At 38.7% G+C, this 26,176-nt stretch overlaps 2 protein-coding genes and 1 pseudogene across 2 annotated transcripts; all 3 read left to right on the top strand.

The window, feature by feature from the left end:
- Positions 1-7,166: 7,166 nt before the first annotated feature.
- Positions 7,167-16,132, top strand: LOC132639220 (uncharacterized; annotated as a pseudogene).
- A 1,907-nt stretch (positions 16,133-18,039) lies between these two features.
- Positions 18,040-19,262, top strand: LOC132639221 (uncharacterized). The gene is made up of 2 exons (XM_060355689.1): positions 18,040-19,186; positions 19,243-19,262. Exons 1-2 carry the CDS (start codon positions 18,040-18,042, stop codon positions 19,260-19,262), a joined length of 1,167 nt encoding a protein of 388 aa, XP_060211672.1.
- Positions 19,263-21,046: 1,784 nt separating this feature from the next.
- Positions 21,047-23,384, top strand: LOC132639222 (uncharacterized; the record flags this gene model as incomplete). Its single annotated transcript, XM_060355690.1, is given in 9 exon segments — positions 21,047-21,142; positions 21,744-21,787; positions 21,789-21,849; positions 22,079-22,282; positions 22,542-22,649; positions 22,741-22,845; positions 22,912-23,145; positions 23,238-23,306; positions 23,364-23,384. Coding segments are annotated over 9 exon segments (942 nt in total), but the record flags the coding sequence as incomplete, so codon positions are not given.
- Positions 23,385-26,176: the final 2,792 nt, after the last annotated feature.

Here is a 26,176-nt window from a genome sequence, read left to right on the forward strand (position 1 = left end):
TTTTGATGGCGGATATAAAATTTTGAGCAAATTATGTCGCACTATAACCGCATGCCCAATGACCTTTAATACCGGTGTTGATGACGAAAATTACCTTCACCAATAGAAGGACCATTTTGAGAACCCATAATGTTCTTCCTCTTATATTACCACAATGATGATTATCTTTTTTTTTTGTCCATTCCCACGCCCACATTCATTCGTTTAACCACTTGTTTTCATTAGACTTATTAAGCGCTGCTACCGCATTCCCCTCATGAAATGGAGCATGTCAAGTGGGACGGTTTCACGATTTTTAATCAAATACATATTATTTTGCCTTAGTCATCATTACATCATCAATATAGTACTTTGGGACTCAAACTCAATGTCTTATCCATATAAAGGCATTTTAGGCCATATTACAATGGGTCTTAAACCCAACATCTTATATTATTATCATAGTGCACCAGGACTCAAACCTGATGTCTTACCCTCTTGGTGCGATGAAATTTGAATCCACCGTATTACCCTAAATCAATGGCATAATAGGCCAAATTGCACCGAGACTCACTCTCAAGTCTTTTGAAATTCACTTCATAATTATAGGTACAATTGAGTTTAATCATAATATCACTTCAAATAGTCATATAATACTGCATACCACAATTAGATCCCTGCGAAAAAAATGGTGTGGGCATTGCAAGACTTTAACATTTTGTGAATTTTCAGAAGCTTTCTTTTGCTGTATAAACTGTTAATCTTTAAAGCAATAGAAACTTCGTTGTAGAGAAGAACATAAATCTGCATATATTTAGAAGTTAGATTGAATCTTAAAAATCACATCGTAAGAATTGTTGAGAAAACACATCTTTTTGTATAGTTTCTATAGCGGTTAGTTATAACCTTTGTCAAAGTTAAGCGAAACAACTCTTCTTACCCAGCTGTAATTCTTCATTGTGGTAGTTCGTCAAAGTCGCAAAGTACAACTATAATCATGATTTAAAATTCAAGACATCGTAACATACCTTTTATATGAGTAAAAAATATCCTGTAGTACATTTACTTGGAGTAAACAATTTTTCAGAAATTCATATGCAATGTAAAACACCCTTGTACATCCAAATGCTGCTTACAAAGAGATGTACATTTCGTACCAAATATCAAAAGCATATACGATTGGCTTTCAAAACAAATAAGTATGTTACTTTTGCAAAATTGCCGAAGTTTTAATTGAAATGTTTCATTAAATATTGAACTTGAACTAATTGGCATGAGCCTAATTATCCTTTTAAATGCATTAAATAGGATTGGCTCGACGATGCGTTTTTGGCTATCAACCAGACAATAATTTCATTGAAGAGATTCTCGAGGCCCACTCTGACCGAAGCTTGTCATGGCTCAAAGAATCAAGAAATGACGAAAGCTTATGAATAAAGAATATGGTGTTTCAAAGAAAATAAATTTGGAAGATGGAATGAGTAGTATTCAAATGAGAAATTTTAAGTTTGAAATGTGTAAGTATTATTTGACCGTAACTTTTTCTTTTGGGCTTTTTTACCACGAACTGAACCATATTGAGATTTTTAAAAGTAACAGTTTGAATAATACTCTTACATGTTAAAAAAAACTCTCGGGGATGGAACAAATTGATTAAAAAGACTAAATGCATTAAAGAATTAATTATCTGAAGAGCACAAGTTAAACGGTTAGCAGACAAATTTACGGAGATAAAGCACATACTCAAATTGAATATGATTCTTATTATATAAGCATTAACTATAAGTTTCAGTTGTAATTAATAAAATGATAAAATTTTATTATTGCAATAAGTTCTATTATGTGCGTGAATATCAATGATAATAGCCACAAGTGCCTCTAGTTAGTGGAAGTAAGTTTGTGAACGGGCCGTACTGAGCTAATCCTGTTCCGTGGAAGTAAAATTGTGAATGGGGCCGGATTGAGCTAACCCGATCCTTGAAAGTGAACCCTACTGATTCATTTTTTTTAATGAGGTAGATACTTACTATTTCTTCTCTTTAGGTTCTTTATTCAAACAATCTTCTTTTAGCATGAATTAGTCATTAATTGATATTTTTTAAAATTGCCTTTGTGATTTATGGCTCATTAAAGCAGAACAAGGTTTTAGATTGGTGCTTTGATGGTGTCAATATCATAATGCTGTTCTAGTCTAACTTATCTATGGAACGAAAGGAGAAATTGAGAGTACTGCCTTGCTCTGCGCTAGAACATACTGGTGGTTATTCATCGGGAATTTATTGTTGCAATCAATTTATGCTAATGAACTTATGACGTTGTGATATAAAATCATTGCCAAGTTTTATGCCTTTGGCATTTCTCAATTCATGAATTCTGACCCAACGTTGTTTCTTATCCATCGTCTTATCTTTTTTGCAGGTATCAAATTTCAAAAGTTTTATGTCATCATCTACAATTTCAAGGAGATCTTCATATGAAAGTGATATTGTGGATCACACGAGTGTTCAATACTCAGTTTAATTTTTTTTTCCTTTAACATTGTTGTTTTTACTATTATAGAATTTATTTTAAAAGTTAAAGCAATTTATTTGAACTAGGGGTGATCTTAAAAAATTATTTGAACTTCAACGTTTAACCCAACATGACCGTAACAGATAGAGGAAATTGAGTTCTTCGACGCTTATGATTTGACTCAATTGAAATGATGCAGTTAGTATTTCCTTACATTTTTAGATTTCAGTGGAAAAAGTTCTGTTTTTTCAAAAGTTGTAAACATCTAATTTCACCCTTTTAAAATTTTTCCGCAATAGTCTTGTTTTCTTTAATTTCTTTATATGGTTTTAACTTTGACTTTTCTAGGTTTCTAAATTTTTGGTTCTATCAAAAATACCAAAAAGAAAATAGTTTTACTTTATAACTTTATCCATTTAAATTAGTATTTAAATTTTTATTTTTATATATATAAACAGCCATAGTATATTCAATTTAAACGAGGGAGGAAGAACTAATATTTGGACAAAGTTTCTTGTCTTGTTTAGTTGAATTTTCACCAAAAGATGAGCTCATTTGTTTGTGACCTAGAAATCGTATGAAGCAAAAAACCAGTAGCAAAAAGCTGCCAAGCAACACTAGTAGCAAAAGGAACAATTAATTATAATACTAGTAGAATTAATGATTTAAGTTGAGCTCCAAAAGATTGCTACGAGTCCTGGCATCCAACACTAGTTGAACAATAGACTTGACTAGATTTGTTATTTGGAGGAGAACTGTAGGATAAGCTTCAATTATTAAAGAGTTAACCGAAACTCCACAAGATGCCTGACATAAAACTTGAGAAAAAATCTAATACATCTCCCACCAGCCAAGTTTTACTTTACAACCCTTCCCAACCCATTCTCCCATGTCCTTCAAAGGTGTTCCAACTTTCTTGATAGTTGATGACATCGACTTGACTGCCTCTATCCATTTATCCGCCGTGGATGTAGTAAGGGCATGGACGGTGTATCCGCATAACAATAGACCGGATACTGCTAAGGCTGGAAGTGCTGCCTGTCCAAATGTTCCTCCTTCTAAGATCAAAGTTAGAGGTTTCAATAGTTTTTCGAAAATCGACTATAACCAACCGAACCGATAATTAGATTCTTTTAAATAAAACCATACGTTTCTATGTAAAGCTATAACCGTGCCGAAAATTAGATTAGGTTTTTTATTTTACAAAAAAGAAATCGAGAAAATACTGAACCGTATCGAATAAATTTATATACATAAAACATATTTTTTATATCAAAAATATATTTATTCTTAATAAAACTTAAATATAACAAAGCATAAATTATTTCACCTTAAGCTTAGGCCTTGTGGTGAATCAGTAATACCTAATGTCTCAACCTAATATGTCGTACCAGTACTACTGTTAATAGTTGAAACTAAGGTGCTTCAATAGTGAAGCGATTTTGGTTCTCATAGAAGTGTTCGATTTGAGACTCTAAAATCTAGTTCTCATAGAAGTGTTGTATTTGCTTTATAAAGTCTTTAGCGAGTAATTTTTGTCATCTTGTGAAGTTTGTTCACTTAGAGTAAATGATTAATCTCTTTTGAGATCATGTTTTTTTTTTTTTTTTTTTAAACTTTGTTTTCTGTAGATGATCAAATATATTTTTTGAAAAAGTAAATGAACGTGAGTTTAATAATTGAAATGATCTCAAAGTTTAGTATTATCTAACTTTTTGTTTTTGCATTCTTAACCACTCTCCGAAAATGTTATTCTGAGATATTGTATTTTTAAAGTGCTTCTCTTCCCTCGTATTACTCATGAATTTGTCTTAGACACCCCTTGCCAGATTTAATATCCAACTGGAATATGATATTATTTTTAGTCTATAATATCGTTTACTTAATAAAGATGGAATCAGTGTTTTGATTTAGTTACTAGAACAATATAAATTTTATAATAAACGTGATACCTCTGTTTAATATATATATATATATATATATATATATATATATATATATATATATATAAAATGTTGGCTTGTATGCCAAAAACATATCATTTATTTGTGTAGTTGTTTTAGTTGACGTTAAAAAAATACCGAAAATTAACTAAATCGTACCGATATCGAAGAGAAACCGAAATGATTGAATGATTTTTAAAAATTCAAGTTTTGGTTATACATATTAGATTAACCAAAATATTGGTATGGTACAAAATTTTCAAAATAACCCACTGAACCGAACAATTACTACCCTAATCAAAGGAGATTCTAGGAAGTAACATAATGTTCTGATATTGCTCAGTTTTTCTGGTCACTCTTCGATAATCCTCCTCTGACATGCCATGGACGGGTTCTACCAGGAGAACTACATTAGGCGGATAAGTGTTTTCCTTCAACTCCAAATCCATGTCTGTGTATAATAAAATACACCACACCTTTTGGTGACTCGTGTTAGTGATACTGGCTTTTGTTGAAGTCTCTATTGTGTCGACCATCCCTGTTGTGTCATCAGGGACAGCTGCGCCACCCGTTAAGCTAATATTCTCAATTACATATTTTTTCTTGAACAACCACTAAAGAATCAGGAGTCATTTTCCCTAATTTCTCTCTAAAAACACAACAGAAGATATGAGAAACAGATTGATGCTAAACAGGATATAATAGCACTTTTTCTCTAGATATCCTTATTTAAATAAATCCAAAAAAGAGTCTTTTAATGCCCTATTAAAAAAAAAAGAGAAAAAGATAAAAATATGTTTTCCTTTTACGTATCTTTTAGGATTCATTCTTTTGATAATTCAAAATCAAAAAGATTTTTTTTTAGACTTTATAGTTTCTTTACTTCAAAAAAAAAAAAATTCAAAACAATTTTGTTGATTACTTTATGCTGAAACTTCCCGAACTACGCAAAAATCTGATTCATGTTTAACATGATACGTAGTCAACCCAAGTCGAGTTCGATCGAATTATTTTCAAAAAATCCAAAAAGAGTATTGAAAGAGCGGAGAAGAAAGGAAAAAAGAGTGGAAAGAAAATGAGAGATGATCATAAAAAGAAAAGAGAGGAAAGAGAACTAGTGAACCGTGAGGTGCGAAAATGCAAGAGAGGAATGACAAATCGAGCGAAAATGGGGATGATGACAAAATGATATTGTTACCCTTAGAATCATTCTAGAACTAATAAATTATGGATATGGGCATTGCACGCAGTTCCCTAACTCACTTGTTTTTACTCGTGATGTTTGATTTAAAAGGTGGTTGGTTTGTGATTTTTAAAACTGGCGACTCATCCTTACAACACAAGGTCAAAAATCAAAAGGGCAATGGCAACCAACGAGGACACTGGGTTGTTTGACGCGAGCGCTCAAACACCGTTGGTCGACCAAAACTCAGGGTTAGCTGAAGAAGTGAGAATGTTAAAACAACACATGGCAAACATGTATCAGGCTTGGATGACTGGTCAGGCACTACCTCCACCGCCACCTGGCTACCTAGACATTTTCCCTAATGTGCCGACCTTAACCCGAGCTCCACTTACTGTGCCTGGTGATCCATCTAACAGTGGGCCCATGTTCAAAACCCCTGATGCTCAACCCTATACTCCAGAACCGACTTTAAATGTCTCTAATCCATATAGTTGTAACCCTCACCTTGAGCCTCCCGTTAACACTGAAAAGCTTGATAAAACTGTAGATGATAGGAAATGACTAGAAAGATGAAAAGCTTGAAGCAATCCATAAGAAACTTGCAAGGTCAAGAAGGTCATAAGAGTGTTTCATACAAATACTTGTGCATGTTTCCTAATGTTCACTTGCCCTCTGGTTTTAAAACTCCAAAGTTTGACAAGTGTGAGGGTCATGGTGAACCTGTGGCCCATTTGAAGAGGTATTGCAATCAGTTGAAAGGAGCTGGGGGTAAGGACGAAATGCTTATGGCCTACTTTAGTGAGAGCTTAACAGGAATAGCCTCGGATTGGTTCACTGATCAGGACGTCATTAAGTGGAATATCTGGGATGACATGGCTCAAGAGTTTGTGCGACAATTTCAGTATAATATAGATATTACTCCAGATAAAATGTCCATGACCAAGGTGTAGAAGAAATTTACAGAAAGTTTCAGGGAATTCGCCATTAGGTGGAGAGAGCAGGCTGCTAGAGTAAAGCCTCCAATGGCAGAAGGTGAGATGGTGGATACTTTTCTCCAAGCCCAAACTGAAGAATACTATCAACACATGCTCCCAACACTGGGCAAACCGTTCATTGAGGTCATTAAGATTGGGGAAATGATAGAAGATGGAATCAAAACAAGACGTATCATGAGTTTTGCTGACATGAAAGTAAATGCTGAAGTAACTCAAAATGGTTCAGGAAGCCTGAGCGACGTGAGGGAAAATAATGATGTAACCATGATTATACCAGAAGCGCGACGAGGTGTGAGCGGTCCATCTCATTCATATACCTAGCCACAACCTCAAGTCTATTCCCAAACTCCATACACTCAACCTTAACATTACTTTCCTCCACAAGACCCTTAATATTCCATGTCACCTCTCCAATACTTTTCCTGTGGTGCATAGCTATATGTTCAACCATATCCTTACCAACAATGGTGTGCACTAGCTCCACAGGGTTCTTACCCCCCACAAGCATACCGACCTCGTACCAGCTCCAACTTTCGTCCTAGGCTGGAATACATGAAAGAGAGGCAACAGAGAAGGGAGGCATCTGGAAAACTTCCCGGGCTATCAGTCTCAGTTCCAGAAGTTGATAAGGATGAATTGGTTAAAGGGACCCAGAACTTATTTGGTGAGAATAATTTGATTGAAACTGATAATGGTTCAAGTAATGCTTATATGCAACTTAGTGGCTAAGATGACAGCTTTGCAATTGGGAAGTCACTCCTCTCCTCTCTCCAGAAAGGAGTCTTGGTAGTTTGTTTTGATGTTCTTTATGTTATCTGGGTCATTCTAGGTTAGTAATCCAAATTTTATTTGCTTGTTTTAATGTCAAAACCCTTCTGTCATTTTGTTTAATTAAAAAAAAAGGAAAAAAAAGAGTTTTTGTTTTGTCATTTCCTAGTATATCTTCTTTGGTTTTTCTTTTGTACAGTTCTTTCAGTCTGGTTCTAGTGACATGACATGCATGCAGGATTTTTAGCCAGATCTTGGAGGCCAGTAAATGCACCCAAAATATTAAAAATGGTGAAGAAAAACATGTGAGAAAATAGTAGAGTGCTGAAACATTTTGAGAGTAAGCTGAAGTTTGGCTTGAATGAAACTAAGGCGATCACTTTGGGAATCATGAGAATGGTACTAGTGTATAACAAAATGTTCATCCTAAATGATTTGAAGTGGTTCAATATCAAGAGAAGTCAAAATGCAAGTTCACTCCCATTAACATGAGTTATCCATTGTAAAGAGATACCATATGATTTTCGCTTCTCATTCTCAAATTGCATATTTTTTACTTGGTATTTTTAAGGATTGGTATAACGAAGGCATTCCATTCTGCTATCTAAACATTGTGTCATCATTTGCTACCTTTTTGAGCCTTAGTCTTATTTCTTTTCATACTCCTCTTTTGGAATCAAAATAGAGTTAGAAAAGAGTCCAAAAAAAAAGGAAACAAAAGAAAAAAAATGAAACAATACATCTTCCTGAACTATGTTTGACCTGATTCTTGTTTCGGCAGGATACGTAGGCAACCCTACTACGGGGTTCGGTCCAACCAAAGAAAAATTCAAAATTCCCCGTTCCAAAAAACTGGGGCAGAAGTTGTTTTTAATTTTTTAAGTCGATTCCAAAAGTTATAAGTCCCAACCCTTCTATTTTAGTGTTTTCTTTGAGCCTTCATGTAGTCATTTTCTTTCTAACCCTGTCCAAAAGCCATGCTACAACCAAAAGAAAGACCTTTAGATCAATCTTTGAGAATGACAAGTCAAACATGCTTTGAGTGGTGATTATCATATAAGGACAATGTCATGTTACTTATGCAAGGAATGAAAAATCAAAAGTGAAAAATGAGAAAGTCTTGTCAGTGAAAACCCTTACAGGCAACATAAGGCTACGGTGAGTGAGTGAAATAACCAAATGAGAAAGTCTTATCGATGAAAACCCTTACGGGTACCATAAGGCGATGGTGAGTGAGTGAAATAACAAAATGAGTCTTATCGGTGAAAATCCTTACGGGCACCATAAGACGACGGTGAGTAAGAGAAAGAACCAAATGAGAAAGGCTTGTTGGTGAAAACCCTCTGTGGCACCGCTAGCCGAAAGAGGTTCGATGATGTCGATGCAGTTTTTGAAATTTAGAAGCCCGATTTGGAAGTCCAAGTGTATGACATGAGTTGAAGGTTAAATTGGTTGAAGAGGTCAGGCCGCTTAATCCAAAATGCATATCATGATCATTGGAGCCGGCTACCACATTCAGGTAAGTGTCATTTTTTTAGTCTTTCCTCAAGAGGGACGTCTCTTATTGAATAATATTTCTTTATAATTTCTACATCCGTTTTGTCCTCTTTCTTTGTTTCTTGAGTTAGTCCTTGTCAAAACAAGCAAGAAAGGACTTCAAAATCTGCTACCAACTTCTTTAATTGCGTAAACCAAAGTTTGGTCAGATCATTAAAGTGACAAGATTCAGGAAAAGTTATATGCACAACAAGTTTGTTGACAATTGACAGACATTTGGATTCATGGTTAACACAAAGGTCCGATTATTGATGAAATGCGAGTATAGTACATTAATTGTGAGGTTTGAGGTTAGAGATGTCTCCAATGATAAAGGTTATCGAGAAAAGTTGGAATCAGTGTCGAACAGGGGAAAGACAAAAGCAATCATCCTCAAAGCCAAGGCCACAAGCCAACCACCATGTTTTTAAAACTCACAAAGTTTCTTTATTTTGAAACAAGGATGGATGTTATCTTCAAATAAAAGGGTCATAGTTTGAATATTCAAAGGTACAATGTCTCATTTTTTCCGATGCATAAGGTAATGTCACAACATAGGTTTAGAAGTAACAAAATTGATCAACTTTTCAATTATGAATATTGGCACCCCTAGGAAACGCATTTCCTAGTTAGAGTTTTTCAGTTCAACCCCTAAGAGATGCACATCTTAGTCAGGGTCTTTTAGGTTTTGTTTTAGGAGACACACTTCCTAATTTAAACCAAAATTCCTAGAAGATGCACTTCCTAGTTCGGGTCTTTCAGGTTTGTTTTAGTATACGCACTTCCTAATTCAAACCTTTACTCATAGGAGACGCACTTCCTAGTCAGAGTCTTTCAATTTTAACCCCTAAGAGACGCACTTCTTAGTCTGGGTCTTTCAGGTTATTTTTAGGAGACGCGCTTCCTAAATTGAACCATTATATTACTCCTAGGAGACGCACTGTCTAGTCAGAGTATTTAAATTTTAACTCCTAAGAGACGCACTTCTTAATCTAGGTCTTTTAGATTTTGCTACAAGGATACGCACTTCCTATGTTAGAGCATTTGATTTTACTTTCATCATTGAATTACTTTACATATAGTTTTTGATTTTGCTAACACTCACAAAAATTTTCCTGGTGCAAACTGGGGCAGAAAAGTTTTGTATGTGTTGTTTGTGTTTGATGATTTGCAGGACCCGCCTGAGGAATGGGAAGAAAGTCAGGACCCGCCTGAAGAATAGGAAGCAAGTCAGGACCCGCCTGAAGAATATGAAGAAAGTCAGGACCCGCCTGAAGAATGGGAAGAAATTTAGGACCCGCCTGAAAAATGGGAAGAAAGTCAGGACCCGCCTGAAAAATGGGAAGAAAGTCAGGACCCGTCTGAAGAATGGGAAGCAAGTCAGGACCTTCCTGAAGAATAGGTTGAAAGTTAGGACCCGCCTGAAGAATGGGAACAAATCAGGACCCGCCTGAAGAATGGGGACAAGTCACGCCTGAAGAATGGGAACAAGTCAGGACCCGCCTGAAGAATGGGGAGCAAGTCAGGACTCGCCTGAAGAATGGGAACAAGTCAGGACTCGCCTGAAAAATGGGAAGAAAGTCAAGACCTGCCTGAAGAATGGGAACAAGTCAGGACCCGCTTGAAGAATGGGAAGAAAGTCAAAACCCGCCTGAAGAATGGGAAGAAATTTAGGACCCGCCTGAAGAATGGGAAGCAAGTCAGGACCCGCCTGAAGAATGAGAAGAAAGTCAGGACCCGCTTGAAGAATGGGAAGCGAGTCAGGACCAGTCTAAAAAATGAAAGCAAGTCAGGACCCGCCTGAAAAAAAGGAAGAAAGTCAGGACCCGCCTGAAGAATAGAAAGCAAGTCATGACCCGCCTGAAGAATGGAAAGCAAGTCAAGACCCGCCTAAAGAATAGGAAACAAGTCAGGACCCGCCTGAAGAATGGGAAGAAAGTCAGGACCCGCCTGAAGAATGGGAAGCAAGTCAGGACCCGCCTGAAGAATGGGAAGTAAGTCAGGATCCACCTGAAGAATGGGAAGCAAGTCAAGACCAGCCTGAAAAATGGGAGCAAGTCAGGACCCGCCTGAAAAATGGGAAGAAAGTTAGGACCCGCCTGAAGAATGGGAAATAAGTCAGGAGCCGCTTGAAAAATGCCGCCTGAAAAATAGGAGCAAGGCAGGACCCTCCTGAAAAATGGGAAGAAAGTCAGGACTCGCCTGAAGAATGGAAAGCAAGTCAGGACCCGCCTGAAGAATGGAAAGCAAGTCAAGACCCGCCTGAACAGTGGGAGCAAGTCCGGACCCACCTAAAAAATGGGAAGAAAGTCAAGACCCGCCTGAAGAATGGGAAGAAAGTCAGGACCCTCTTGAAAAATAAGAGCAAGTTTAGGAACTCGCCTGGATAATAAGGACGTCTTTCAATTTCAAGTTCAGGGGGTGGCGTCCCAGTGGTTGACCCCGTGCCTCCAGTGGTTCTTAAAGAGGCAGCAGGAGATGCAGCCGTACCAGCCCAGCCGGTGGCAGTAGCAGTTCCGCCAGGAGCTGCAGCTGTTCAGGGTATACTAGATACTATGGCATAGGTGTTGAATTGGTTGCACGGGTTAGCGCAGGCCGGAGCTATACCAGCTGGTCCAGCAAATAGGGTTACAAGAGTAGCAGCCCCTGGTCCGGACAGGGAGCAAGCTCCGGGGGTTCAGCATGCAGCAGCAATGGCACCTATCTTGGAGGAAGTTCAGGGTTTTGAGGCCTGTTCGAGGCCAGTTGCAGGGCCAGTGATGACTGGCGAGGTGTATGATCTGTTTTGGAGGTTTATTAAAATGAAGCCTCCTGTGTTCTATGGTACTGAGATAGAGGATGCATATGAGTTCATCATCGACTGTCACGAAAGGCTCCACAAGATGGGGGCAATGGATGAGTATGGGGTAGAGTTTGTGACCTTCCAATTCTTGGGTGATGCCAAGTTGTGAGTGCAGGCCAGCTGGGTCTCCTCCATCGACTTGGATTCAATTTTACTCGGTGTTTCTGGATAAGTACATTTCGCGTACTCTGAGGGACCGAAGGAAGGATAAGTTCACTACTATTGGTCAGGGAAACTCGTCGGTTTCTGTGTATGAGGCCCGTTTTCACTCCCTGTCTCGATATGCTTTTCAGCTGCTGCCCATTGAGGGGGAGAGGATACGGCGATTCGTGAAGGGGTTGAACGCTTGGCTTCAGTTATCGGCCCTTCAGCTTGTAGCCACTGGGGATTCATTCCAAGAGATAGTGGAGCATATTCGTGTTTTTAAGGGCATTAAGCAGGAGAGTTACATGAGGCAGGTAGAGAAGAAGACCCGAAGGGGTGGGGTTTTCAGCAACTCCTCCTCGATGGGTCAGATTTCGCACGTATATTCAGGGCGTCCGATTCAGTCCACGAAATAGGTGTCAGCTGGGGGTCTATCAGGGGTAAATTATCAAACTTCCGGTCAGCATGGAGGCTATACAACTTCATCAACTTCTGTTCAGCGACCTACACTGGACCGTGCTTGTTTTTAGTGTGGTGAGATTAGGCATATTAAGAGGTGCTGCCCCAGACTTAGACAGAGTAGGAAAAGGACTTAGTATCAGGCTCCCCGAGCTCTGTTTGTAGAAGATCGAGGGGGTAAGGATCGCCCACCGACAGGGCGGGGCGGCCACACCACGGGTAGGGGTGGTGCCCATCCTAATCGAGGCGGTCCTCAGTCAGGTAGAGGCGGACAACAGCTCGACAGGGGCGGGGCTCAAACTGGGCATGGTAATCGTGGTGGTTCACAGGCTATAGGAGGACGCGGTCATTTGTATGCTTTCCCGGGTAGACCCCAGGTCGAGGCCTCCGATGCATTTATCACAGGTACTATCTCAGTGCATTGATCCCGGCTCTACTTTTTCTTATGTGTCTACATATTTTGCTATGGGGTTGGATATGGTGTGTGATACTCTTGATGTTTCTATTTATGTATCTACTCCGGTTGGGGATTCAGTGGTAGTAGATAGAGTTTACCCATCTTGGGCGATTACTTTTATGGGGTATAGTACCTGGACAGATTTGATAATCTTAGACATGGTTGGTTTCGATGTCATTTTGGACATGAGTTGGTTGTCCCCGCATTATGCAATACTAGATTGTCATTCTAAGATTGTTACCTTAGTCATTCCTGGGACACTTAGGCTTGAGTGGAAGGGTAACCTTAGTTCCATCCCTAAGAAATTTATATCCTTTATTCGTGCTAGGAAGCTAGTGGAGAAAGGTTGTTTAGCTTATTTAGCACACATTCATGATACCAGTACATATACTCCATCTATTGATGCGGTTCCAGTGGTACGCAATTTTGCGGATGTGTTCCTCGCGGACTTGCCTGGTATGCCACCAGATCGTGATATTGACTTCAGGATTGATTTAGACCCAGGGACTCGTCCTATCTCTATCCCACCTTATAGGATAGCGCCAACAGAACTCAGGGAATTGAAAGAGAAGTTGTAAGATCTTCTGAGTAAGGGGTTTATTCACCCGAGTGCCTCTCTGTGGGGTGCTCCTGTGTTGTTTCTTAAGAAGAAAGATGGGTCTATGCGTATGTGTATTGGTTACCGTCAGCTGAATAAGGTAACTATCCGGAATAAGTATCCCATTCCCCGTAGTGATGACTTGTTTGATCAGCTACATGGAGCTTCTGTGTTCTCTAAAATTGATTTGAGGTCAGGGTACCATCAGCTGAAGATTCGGGCAGAGGATTCCTAAGATAGCTTTTCGGACCAGGTATGTACACTACGAGTTCTTGGTTATGTCTTTTGGGCTTACTAATGCCCCAACTGCGTTCATGGATTTGATGAACAGTGTATTTAAGCTTTATTTGGACTCTTTCGTAATAGTGTTCATTGATGATATTCTGGTGTACTTTAGAAGTAAGGGGAAGAGCATGAGAAACATTTGATAATTTCTCTTGGTGTATTGCGGGAGAAGGAGTTGTATGCTAAATTCTCTAAGTGTGAATTCTGGTTTGGCTTCTGTGTCTTTCCTGGGGTATGTTATTTCAAATAAGGGTATTATGGTAGATCCTTAGAAAATTCAGGCAGTCAGGGAGTGGGCTAGGTCCACATTAGTGACAGAGATCCGTAGCTTTGTGGGTATGGCTAGGTACTATCATCGGTTCGTGAAAGGGTTTGCCTCTATTGCCTCTCGTTTGACCCGATTGACTCAAAAGGAGGTACCGTTTCAGTGGTCCGACGAGTATGGGGAGAGCTTTCAAAAGCTCAAGACATTATTGACCATAGCGCCTATCCTAGCATTACCCGTGGAGGGCAAGGATTTTGTTATTTATTATGATGTTTCACGTTATGGTTTGGGTGTTGTTTTGTACAGGAAAATAAGGTGATTGCTTATGCTTCTCGGCAGTTGAAGGTGCATGAGAAGAACTATCTTACTCATGACCTAGAGTTGGCAACGGTGGTGTTTGCGTTGAAAATCTGGAGACACTAATTGTATGGTGTCCATTGTGAGGTGTACACAGACCATCGCAGTTTGCAGCATGTGTTCACTCAGAGGGATCTAAACTCTAGGCAGTGGAGGTGGATGGAACTGCTGAAGGATTATGACATCACCATTCTGTATCACCCTGGTAAGACAAATGTTGTGGCTGACGCTTTGAGCAGGAAGCCGGCTAGTATGGGGAGTCTGGCTCGTTTGATTTCTTCGGAGCATCTGTTAGCTAGAGAGGTTCAGACTCTGCCTAACAGTTTTATGAGGCTGGATATTTCCAACACAGGCAGGCTCGGTCGCATTTTTAGAGCAGATTAAGGCTAAGCAGTTTGAGGATGCTAAGCTGTGTAAGATTCATGATAAGGTGTTGTGTGGTGAGGCCAAAGACGTCGTAATTAATGAGGAAGGCGTGTTGCGAATCAAGGGGAGAGTATGTGTGCCACGTGTGGACGATTTGATCAAGGCCATTCTGACAGAGGCTCATAGTTCGAGGTATTCTATTTATCCTAGAGCTACTAAGATGTATCGGGATTTAAGGCAACATTACTGGTAGGCTAGGACGAGGCGTGATATCGTAGAGTTTGTTGCTCAGTATCTGAATTGCCAACAGGTGAAGTATGAGCATCAGAAACCTGGGGGTACACTTCAAAGGATGCCCCTTCCTGAGTGGAAGTGGGAAAGAATAGCTATGGATTTCGTGGTGGGTCTTCCGAAGACGTTGGGGAAGTTTGACTCCATTTGGGTTATCGTTGACAGGTTGACTAGGTCTGCCCACTTCATTCTGGTGAAGATAACTTATGATGCGGAGAAATTGGCTAAAATCTACATGCGTGAGGTGTTTAGGCTCCATGGAGCTCCTATTTCCATTGTGTCTGACAGGGGCACAACGTTCACTTCCAGATTTTGGGAGTGTTTGCATGAGGAGTTGGGTACGAGGTTAGATCTTAGTACAACATTCCACCCGCAGTCTGAGGGGAAGTCTGAGCGGACTATTCAGGTTCTTAAAGACATTCTCTGTGCGTGTGTAATAGACTTTGGTGGGAATTGGGACCAGTTCTTAACTTTGACGAATTTGCATATAACAATAGCTACCACTCGAGTATCCATATGGCTCCGTTTGAGGCGTTGTATGGAAGGAGGTGTAGGTATCCTATTGGATGGTTCGATGCGTTCGAGTTGAGACCTTGGGGTACCGATCTTCTGAGAGAGTCCCTAGATAAGGTGAAGGTGATTCAAGCCAAGCTTCTGGCAGCGCAGAGCAGGCAAAAGGAGTATGCGGACCGCAAGGTCCGAGATCTTGAGTTTGCAGAAGGAGAGCAGGTGTTGCTGAAGGTTTCACCCATGAAGGGTGTGAAGAGGTTCAGAAAGAAGGGCAAGCTTAGCTCGAGGTATATCGGACCGTTCGAGATCCTCAAGCGTGTGGGGGAGGTGGCTTACAAGTTGGCTTTACCTCCCGGTTTATCAGGCATTCATCCGGTATTCCATGATGTTGAAGAGGTATCACAGGGATGGTTCATACATAATCCGTTGGGATTCGATTTTATTAGATGAAAATTTGTCATATGAGGAGGAGCCTGTTTCCATCTTAGATAGGGATGTTCGAAAGTTGAGGTCCAAGGAAATAGCCCCTGTGAAAGTCCAGTGGAAGAATCGTCTGGTGGATGATGGTACTTGGGAAACAGAATCTGATATGCGTAGCAAGTATCCTCAGCTTTTTGCCGATACATGTAATTTCTCCTAGTTTACTGACCTTTGTTCGTTCGGGGACGAACAGTCTTTTAATTAGTATTTGATGTACGACCCTTCCGGTCATCATGAAACATATAGGGTCACCCTACCAAATAGAACCTTCCCAAGGGTAGAACGAGTCAGTAAGAACTCGATTTTGAGAGCTGAAATTTGATTTTCTTGTGCTTGTTGTTTTATTGTATTGAGTTCGTCGGGGAAGGGGGGGGGGGTGACGTAAGAAATTAGAATTCCATTGGGAATTCCGAGGCCATGGGTGAACTCGTATGTTGTTTTTATGTCTGTGTACATATTTTTTTTTATGTTTGTGAAGCCTCGGGTGAAATGTGGAGTGGAAGGGGCGAAAACTAGACAAAAATTCGAGCTCACTTCCCAAAAGGCACCGCTGCGGCAGTGGGAGTACCACTGTAGCGGTGGACTAACAACTCCCAGCGGCCAGCAACGATCTTTTGTGGCCGCTGTGATGGGCGGTTGTCCGCTACGGCGATACCGCTATAGCGGGGTAATGACCACTATAGTGATGAGCGAATTTATGTTGGGTCCGCTATAGCGGTGGCTCTACCGCTATAGCGGGACGGCTGCAGTGGAAAAATAACTGCCACAGCGGTCGACGGGAAGGCAGAATCCGTGTTTTTAATGACTTAGTCTCATATTTTCATTCATAACACCCCAACAGTTCCCCACAAGCACTTAGGGTGAATTTTCAAGCTAGGGCAAGAAAACTCTTGAGAGGTAAGTTTCATTTATGCCCTCCAACCATTCCCCATCATCGTCATGATTGACATCACTCTTGTGGGTCTTCAATGGTAGAATTGTAATAGGAAACCTATAATTTGTTAAACCTTCTAAGACTTGATGAATTCTAGTTATTATCACTTATTTATCATTTAAAGGCTTGGGTTAAGTTCTGTAATCATGAATTGCATTCGTAGAAACATAAACTAAGTGAATTGAGACCTAGGTTTCTATAAAAATGGTATCTTGACCGTGAAAAATGATTGAAGTGGCAATGTTCTTATAATGTCAGTATAAATTGATGATTAATGATGATGAAGGCCCTTGTTAGATTGTTTTACACCTAGAAAATCATCCACCCATTGGAATGGGGTAAAAGGAAAGGGTATTCTTGAATTGGTGCTTGTGATTTGAGTAATTGTTACTCATTGAGCCTTCTATTTTTGGACTTTAAGCGTTCTGAGGCTGTAAGAAAAGGAAAAGTTGTAGTGGAGTGACTTGCGTTGTTCCAGCTCTACGTTTGAGGTAGATTACGGTCTACTTGAGTTAGACTTTGGTTAGTTGATTGTATGTTTGTGAATTCTTTAGGACAAGCATGTCTAGTTTTCGTGCATGATATTGTGTAGTTGAACTCCTATGTGAATGTGATTGAGTGATTGTGTAGGCTTCGTGCCACTATTCCTGTGTGTTAAATCTGCAGTGGATGTGCTTGTGATGAGAAGCTAATAAAATCTTCTCTGTGATATTGTGATACGAAATGGTGACTTAAGCATTGATAATGAGAAGGTAAGAAACATTGTCCTGTAAAGAGGAATGGAAAGGCACAATATGACCTAGTTTATGGGTTCGTGGTCCGAGGTCCGTTCCGAAAACGAGAGGTAAATTGATATCGGTTGCGTCCGAGATTCTTTTCGGAGGGAGGAACTACGGATCGGGTCTAAGGAGTGGATCCGGAACGAGGGTACATAGACACCATGGGTCCCCTACAGGTTATGACTACTGAGCTATGACATCAGCTAGCATGTATGTACAGTGATGTGGTTATTGTGATGTGGTTATTGTGATAATCCTTTATATGAGAATGGAGCTAAGGAGTTTCTTCATTTTGCCTCATTAGATAGGCCTGATTCATCTAAAATCTTGTGTCCATGTTGAAAGTGTCGTAATATGATATTTGTCCCAAAAGATTTGATCGTTGAACACATTGTGGTTGATGGATTTTTAACTAGTTATACTACTTGGATTTATCATGGTGAGATATCATCTTCATCAGTATCTGTTGATAAGTTAGATAGAGGTGATGAAATGCAAGACATGTTACATGAAGCATTTGGGATTCCTCCTACATCTGGTTTTGTTGATATAGACACTGATGGTGATGGATTTGGTGGATCAAATCTCCACAATAAAGGGTTTGGTAAAAAGACTGAAGAATTTTTTAATTTATTGAAAGAAGCTGAACGTGAGTTATACCCTGGAAGCAAGTATTCGCTACTTTCATTCCTTGTTCATCTATTACATTTAAAGTGTCTCAATGGGTGGAGTAACAATTCATTTTCCATGCTACTAGAGTTGTTAAAAGATGTGCTTCCTGAAGGTGAAACACTACCCAAGTCCTTTAATGATGCAAAGAAAATTATTAAAGATTTAGGACTTGAATACAAAAAGATACATGCATGTCCAAATGATTGTATGATTTATTGGAATGAGACGAAAGATAGAACGGATTGTAAGTTTTACGAAGCACCAAGATACAAACATTTCAAAGGTGAATCGGTTAATAGCGGTTTAGAAACCTCTAAAATTCCAGCAAAGGTGTTTAGATATTTTCCATTGATACCGCGGCTTCAAAGACTATTTATGTCGGCTAAAACATCTACTGAAATGAGATGGCATGCCGAAGGTCACACTAGAGATGGGGTAATGCGACATCTTGCTGACAGTATTGCTTGGAGGAAATTTGATGAAGTGCATGTAGATTTTGCTCAAGATCCTCGAAATGTTAAACTTGGATTGGCTTCAGATGGCTTTAGTCCATTCAAGTCTATGTCTATCTCACATAGCACATGGCCAGTTGTCTTGGTTCCATATAACTTGCCACCATGGTTGTGCATAAAACAACCATATATGATATTATCAATGATTATTGATGGCCCTCTTGCACCAGGCAATGATATTGAAGTCTATCTACGGCCCTTAATTGATGAGTTAAAAGAATTGTGGGTTGGTGTTGACACTTATGATGCATCAAACGATCAGATGTTTCAAATGCGTGCAGCATTGCTTTGGACAATCAGTGATTTTCCAGCACTAGGTAACTTTTCAGGATATGGTGTGAAAACTAGATTTTTTGAGTTGGAATACTGGAAGGACAATATGATCCGTCATAATCTTGACACGATGCATATTGAAAAGAACTTTTTTGAAAACATATTTTGGACATTATTGAATGTTGATGGCAGAGGCAAAGACAATTTAAATTCGCGTTTGGATTTACAAAAGATGGGGATCCGAAAGGCTTTGCATCCCAAAAAAAAAAGCTAATGGCAAATATTATCTACCTCCTGCATGTTTCACATTGAGTAACAAGCAAAAAGATATGCTCTTACAAGTTTTAAGAGATGTGAAAGTACCAGATGGATATGCTTCAAATATCTCAAATTGTGTTGATCTTAAGCAACGCACTATGCATGGGTTGAAGAGTCATGATTGCCATATTTTAATGCAACAACTCCTTCCAATTGCCTTGCGAAATCTCTTGCCAGTGAATGTCCTTAAGCCATTGATTGAATTAAGTAATTTTTTTAGAGGCATTTGTTCAACAACTATGCAGATAGGTGAATTAGAAAAGCTCCAGGATCGAGTTGCAGTAACTCTTTTTCATATGGAGAGAATATTTCCTCCATCTTTTTTTGATATCATGGAACATCTAATCATCCATTTAGCTGAAGAAGCAATGTTGGGTGGACCTCCACAATATCGCTCAATGTGGGATTTTGAAAGGTATCATTTTATTATAATTTTATTGTACTTATAAGGAATTGCATTGAACTTTTGGAACTTGCTATTTTAGGTTCTTGCTTACTCTTAAAAACTATGTAATGAGTATAAGTCATCCAGAAGGTTCAATTTCAAAGGGATATTGGATAGAAGAGTGCATGACGTTCTGCTCAAGATATTTAGATGAGGTGGAGACAAAGATTAACCGACCTTTAAGAAATAATGCTTTGTCTAGTGAAACAGCAAATCAAGAGGGTCGTCGATCAAGTAAAGAGAAAGGGTTTGATCTTGATGACATTACACATGCTCAAGCACACAGATATGTTTTATTTAATTCTGCCTCCACAACTCCGTATCGCGAGTACGTAATAAATCATAATATATGCATAGTAATTAATATTAAGTAATAATATTTACAATTTCTTTTATTAAGTTTTTGTGTGTTTTACTTCTGCAGTGAACATATAAAAGAAAGCAAGAAGGAAAATCCTCGTCTATCAAGACGTGATGTGGATAAGATTCACAATGAAAGATTTCAAATCTGGTTTAGAAATCATGTAATTTTGAACCAGCTAAAATATTTTCAAATATATTACTGTAGTTATAGTGACATCTTTTAAATCACATCTTTACTTTTAGATGATAGGCTGAGAAGATGCATATGGCTGGTGAGCAAATGCCTAAAGATATTCAAAATTTAGCTGTTGGCCCATCCAAACAAGCAAAAAGAATGACCGGATATATATGTAATGAAGTTAGATACTTAACAAAGTCTCGTGATGCTAGGAGAAAAACTCAAAATAGTGGTATTATGGTAAAGGCTACCACTCAAAGTTATGCAAGCGCACGAGATAAAAATCCCATATTGGCAGAAGTTTCTTTCTATGGGGTCCTCACAGACATAATTGAGTTGTATTATACCAAGAAGCTCAAGTTTGTATTGTTTAGCTGTAAATGGGTTAACAATAACAAGGGGCTTATTGAGAAAGATGATTATGGATTTCCTCTTGTGAATTTTAATCATCTACTCTACACAAGGCATCAGTTATCAAATTAACCTTTCATTTTTGCATCTCAAGCTCAACAAGTATTTTATATCGATCATCCAATGGGAAAGGAGTGGAAAATTGTTGTTAAACTTAAGCCAAGAGGTTTTTACAATTTAGGTGAAAACACACCTGCAATTGAGCATAAGGAAGGCCATATGGAACTGTGGCCTGACCAACAGTTTGATGATACTACATTTGAAAGTGAAGATGATATTGAATGGGTTAGGGAAGGAGTACCAGGGATAGAAGTTGACCCACAAACTCTGGAAATTAATGAAGCATTTGATGAAGATGACGAAATATCTTAGTTCTTATTTCTATTATAGTTATTGTCATTATTTTAATACAGATGCTTATTGAACAGTAATTTGGTGATTTTTACTATGTTATTCAGTTGTTAAAATCTTGTGTGCCTGCATGTCTTATTATTTGACCTGATAGTTATATATTATTTTGAACTTTTAGATAGTAGAAAATATTTTCAATTTGGCAGGATTCATAGTTTTTGAGAAGAATCGTTGAAATGGCAAGAAAAAGACAGAGAAATTCTAGTCAAGACGGGATTTTATCTAATTCCTCGGAGCAACAAGGACAACAAGTGGAAAGTGGGGCAATGCCTCAACCACCTCAAAATTGGCCACGAAATGAAAGACAGCCTATCCAATCTGGTAACTTGTCTAGAAATGATTCACATGATATAGAAAATCTTCCAGGTATTATATTTTTGTGATAATCTTTTCTTCCTCTATAGTATAAAGTAGTTAGATAACTGATTTTTATAAATAATTAATTCCCCTTCTTTTTATCTTTGATTATTTGCAGATTATAATGAGAGTGAAGAACAATCTAAGCGGCCTAGGGGTCCCACTATGATTGATGGGGAAAAGACGGTGACAATTTACATGTTGAATTGAATGATCGTGGACAAGTTATTGGTCCAGAAGCAGCTAGATTACATTCAAAACTTGGTGTGATAGCACGAAATGGCATTTTAGCGCCATTGAATCATAGAGATTGGAGGCTTGTTCCTGATATGTACAAGGATATAATATGGAGTGACATTAAGGTTCTTAATATAAGCAAAACCTACATACTAAGATGTTTTTATTTTTATATATTTTTCTTGTATAAATGAGTTGTGTGTTACATATATATAGGAAAATACTGATGCAATTGATGATATGAGACGCATTTTGATGATGTCAGTTGGATCTAAATGGAAAGAGTGGAAGCATGAAGCAAAAAGTAGTGGCTATGACCCGTATAATACTGATATTGAGCGCTTAGCTCATCGTCCAAAGAGGGTTGCAGAAGATCAGTGGCGTTCATTAGTTCATTATTGGAGTTCAAAAGAAGCAAAGGTATTCCATTAATATCAATAATCATTTTCTGCTGCTCCTTGACTATTATCTCATATATTATTGTGTTTATCTTTTCTAGGAAAAGAGCGAGAGAAACAAAGAAAGTCGAAAAAAGTTGACTATGCCACACACATCAGGAAGAAAAAGTCTTGCTCAAATTATAGATGATGTATGACATAATCACTATCTATTTTCTGCAATTTATGTATTAATTCTTGAGTCCTTGCATATTTTACGATAATCTCTTACTATTCAACAGATGACAAAAGAGAATACTGGTGTAAAGCCAACTCGTATTGAGGTGTGGAAAAAAACTCACACTAGAGAGAATAAACAACCAATAAATGACATAGCCGGTGAAGTTATGGTAAATTCTTATTCTTTATAAATATTAAGGTACTTTGACTCCATTATAAGATTCTATTAACTTTCCGTCAATTTACCTTTCTTTCAAAAAGAAACAAATGGATGATCTTGCTGAGGTGTATCCCGAGTTAAATGTCCCTGGAAGTGCTCGCAATGATATATATTCACAAATAATGGGACCAGACACTCATGGGATTGTTCGAACTCTAGGAAAAGGAGTAGCTCCAAGTTTAGTTTGTGGCCCAGTATATAAATGATCACAGTTGGAGCAACGAGATTTTGATGCAAGGGTTGAGATAGAAGTTCAAAAAGCTACCGTAGCAATCCAAATTGATATGGATAAAAAGTTGGCTGAAGCAAAACAAAATATGGAAGCAAAAATGGATGAAAGAATGGATGAAAAGGTGAAGGAAAAAGTGAAGGCTAAGATGCAAGCATATGTACAGAGTATCGGTTTTATGAATGGCTCAAACAGTAAATCAATCAGCAATGAAGAGGTAAACAATTTTGTGCTCGGTTCACATTTTTTTCCTCTTTAAGTTAACTTTGCAATTTTTTTTAATTATACTAATCTTCCTCTTTGTGATAGCTTTCCCATAACTCAGTTGAAGACCGCCAACAATCATTATCTCCTGTTTCAGTTGTTCCAACAAAAAAGGTGAGTTCGTACGTATTGTAATTAGTAAACATTGAAGTTTCGAATGTGATTTTCCAGGTGTTGTCATCTCGTGTTTAAAGTAGAGTATGTGTTGTGCTCTTCTAATTCTCTGTTGACTCTTTGAGTTGGGGTGTTCTATGTAAGATCTTTGTTTGCTGTTTTTCATGATGTTCTGCCTTTTTTAGTTGGGTTATGTGTTCTTTTTACCCTTTTTGTTGTCATGTTCTCTTCTACCAATATGTTCGTGTTGTACGAATGAGGCTTTGAGGTTAGCAACTTGTTATGAGTTTCTGATAGATACGATCTTGAACAACCACTTTTAGATCTTTGCTTTCGATTTCTTTACTCTCTGTTTATGATTTTCAACTTCATGCTTGAATATATAGATTTTGTCTGATAAACTGAAGAAACAAAGTGTCAGTTACAGCAAGCTAATTACCTGCTAATTCTCAGTGTATTTCCTTTTTCCTTTTACTCCTTTCAAAAATTTATTTTAATCTCCTTGCTATGTGTGTGCTCTAGAGAAAAATGAACTATGGGTACTCTGCAAGTGTTAGAATTTGACAAGTTTGACTAGCTGTGGATAATTATGGTGAGGCATGTTCAGAAACACGTGTTTTATTTATGTCTTCAACCATGTTTTGCTGAACTCATTTGAACTTCGTGAACAGTTTGTGGGCTCATTTACTGAGAGTTTACCGTGATTTTTAATGATGTGACTGTTGAATCCTTGAAATAAATTAGAAGTAGTAATACAGTCATTGTGTTAGCACCTTGGAATCAATTTCCCACTGAACGCCAAGATAGGTCTTTACCTTGGATTTTTAAAAACTTTGTGGAGCTCTGTTAGTTGTTTTTGTTGTCGGTTCATTTTTTTCTTAGATAAACTTAAGGAAGCTGATATTCACAGTCCAAGGGTGTATTCCATCACTCCGCCAACTCTCAGATTTCCTATTATTTCTCTTTTTCTTGCCATGATATTTACGGGCCAAAACTAAGTTGTTTTCCTTGCTCCCTGAGATCTCTTCTTCCTCTTTTCCTCTTTGTTTCTTCATATCACAACAATCTGCACTTTTGCAACTGTCAAACTTCCATCAAGTTCTTTTTATTATATGGTACATCACTAGAATGTCATTGTGTCGGTTGTTAGGTAAAATCATGCGACAATTCAGTTCTGTGTGGTGGCATACTAGCAAAGGTATATAGTGGTTACATGATTAGCCGTGACCATCACACTCTTATTCCCCTTCACATGTAAAGCAGACTGTAGGAAATCAATCTGTGGTCTGTATTGATGTATGAAAGTCATTATATACAAAGTAGGTATCTAACTATCAGCATAATACTAGGCTAAATTATAGGACCTAATTACTATACATAAGGAAGAGATCATGCCTAATATACATTTGCTAATTATGAAAAGATTATCTTAATATTTACGTAGACTATTTCATAGTCTATCACACCCCCGCAGTCGAAGCGGGAGGTTGTCGTACGCTTAGACTGTCCCTGAAATCATCAAAGAGCACGCGCGGAAGACCTTTAGTGAAAATGTCTGCGATCTGGTAACGGGACGGGACGTGAAGAACACGAACTTCTCCACGGGCAACTTTCTCACGTACGAAATGTATGTCCATCTCAATATGTTTAGTGCGTTGGTGCTGAACTGGATTACCTGATAGGTATATGGCACTAACATTATCACAATAAACCAATGTAGCTGTCCGGATGGGACAATGGAGCTCCAAAAGAAGGTTGCGAAGCCAACAGGACTCAGAGACGACATTAGCGACGCCACGGTATTCGGCCTCGGCACTCTACTTAGACATAGTAGGTTGTCGTTTGGATGACCATGAGAGTAGATTATCGCCAAGGAAAACACAGTAATCGGATGTGGATCGGCGAGTGTCTGGACACCCGCCCCAATCTGTATAAGAAACCAGAGAGGCAATGGAGGATTTGTACAGATGGAGACCAAACTCAATAGTACCTTGAATGTATCGTACTATGCGTTTAAGAGCATTCATATGGGCAACCTTTGGATCATGCATGTGAAGACATACTTGTTGAACCGCATAGGAGATGTTTGGTCTTGTGAATGTAAGGTACTGCAACGCGCCGGCCAACTTACGATATTGTGTGGGATCATCGCAAGAAGGCCCGGCCGTGGCACCAAGTTTGGCTTTGGTGTCGACTGGTGTCTGACTCGGCTTACAGACAGTCATGCCCGCACGCTCTATAATATCTACTGCATAATTTTTCTGAGAGAGAAACATGTCGTGTGAAGTCCGGGTAACAGCAATACCCAGAAAATAGCTTAAAGGGCCCAAATTCGGCACTAAGCAGAGACATGATGGATTTTTTTAGAGTATCTGAGGAAGCTGTGAGAATAATATCATCAACATATAGCAGAATGTAAGCAATGTCAGAACCTCGACAATAATTAAAGAGAGAGTGATCAGATCGGCTATGTGAAAAACCAATAGTGGAGACATAGTCTGCAAAGCGTTGGAACCATGCACGGGGAGCTTGCTTAAGCCCATATAACGATTTCTTCAAGAGACAGACATGATGGGGATGCTTTGGATCCTTAAACCCAATAGGCTGATGCATATAAACAGTCTCATTAAGATTACCGTGTAGAAAAGCATTCTTGACGTCCAACTGATGGATGGGCCAAGAGTGTGCAAGTGCAATGGTCAAGACAGCGCGAATAGTAGCCGGTTTGACAACCGGACTGAAAGTCTCGTCGCAGTCAACTCCAACCTGTTGAGACCTGCCATCACAGACAAGACGGGCTTTGTGCCTCTCAAAAGAACCATCAAATTACTTTTTATGACGAAAGATCCACACAGAACGAATAAGATTCA

The sequence above is a fragment of the Lycium barbarum genome, chromosome 5 (genome assembly GCF_019175385.1).
Source record: "Lycium barbarum isolate Lr01 chromosome 5, ASM1917538v2, whole genome shotgun sequence".
NCBI classification, from domain to species: Eukaryota; Viridiplantae; Streptophyta; class Magnoliopsida; order Solanales; family Solanaceae; genus Lycium; species Lycium barbarum.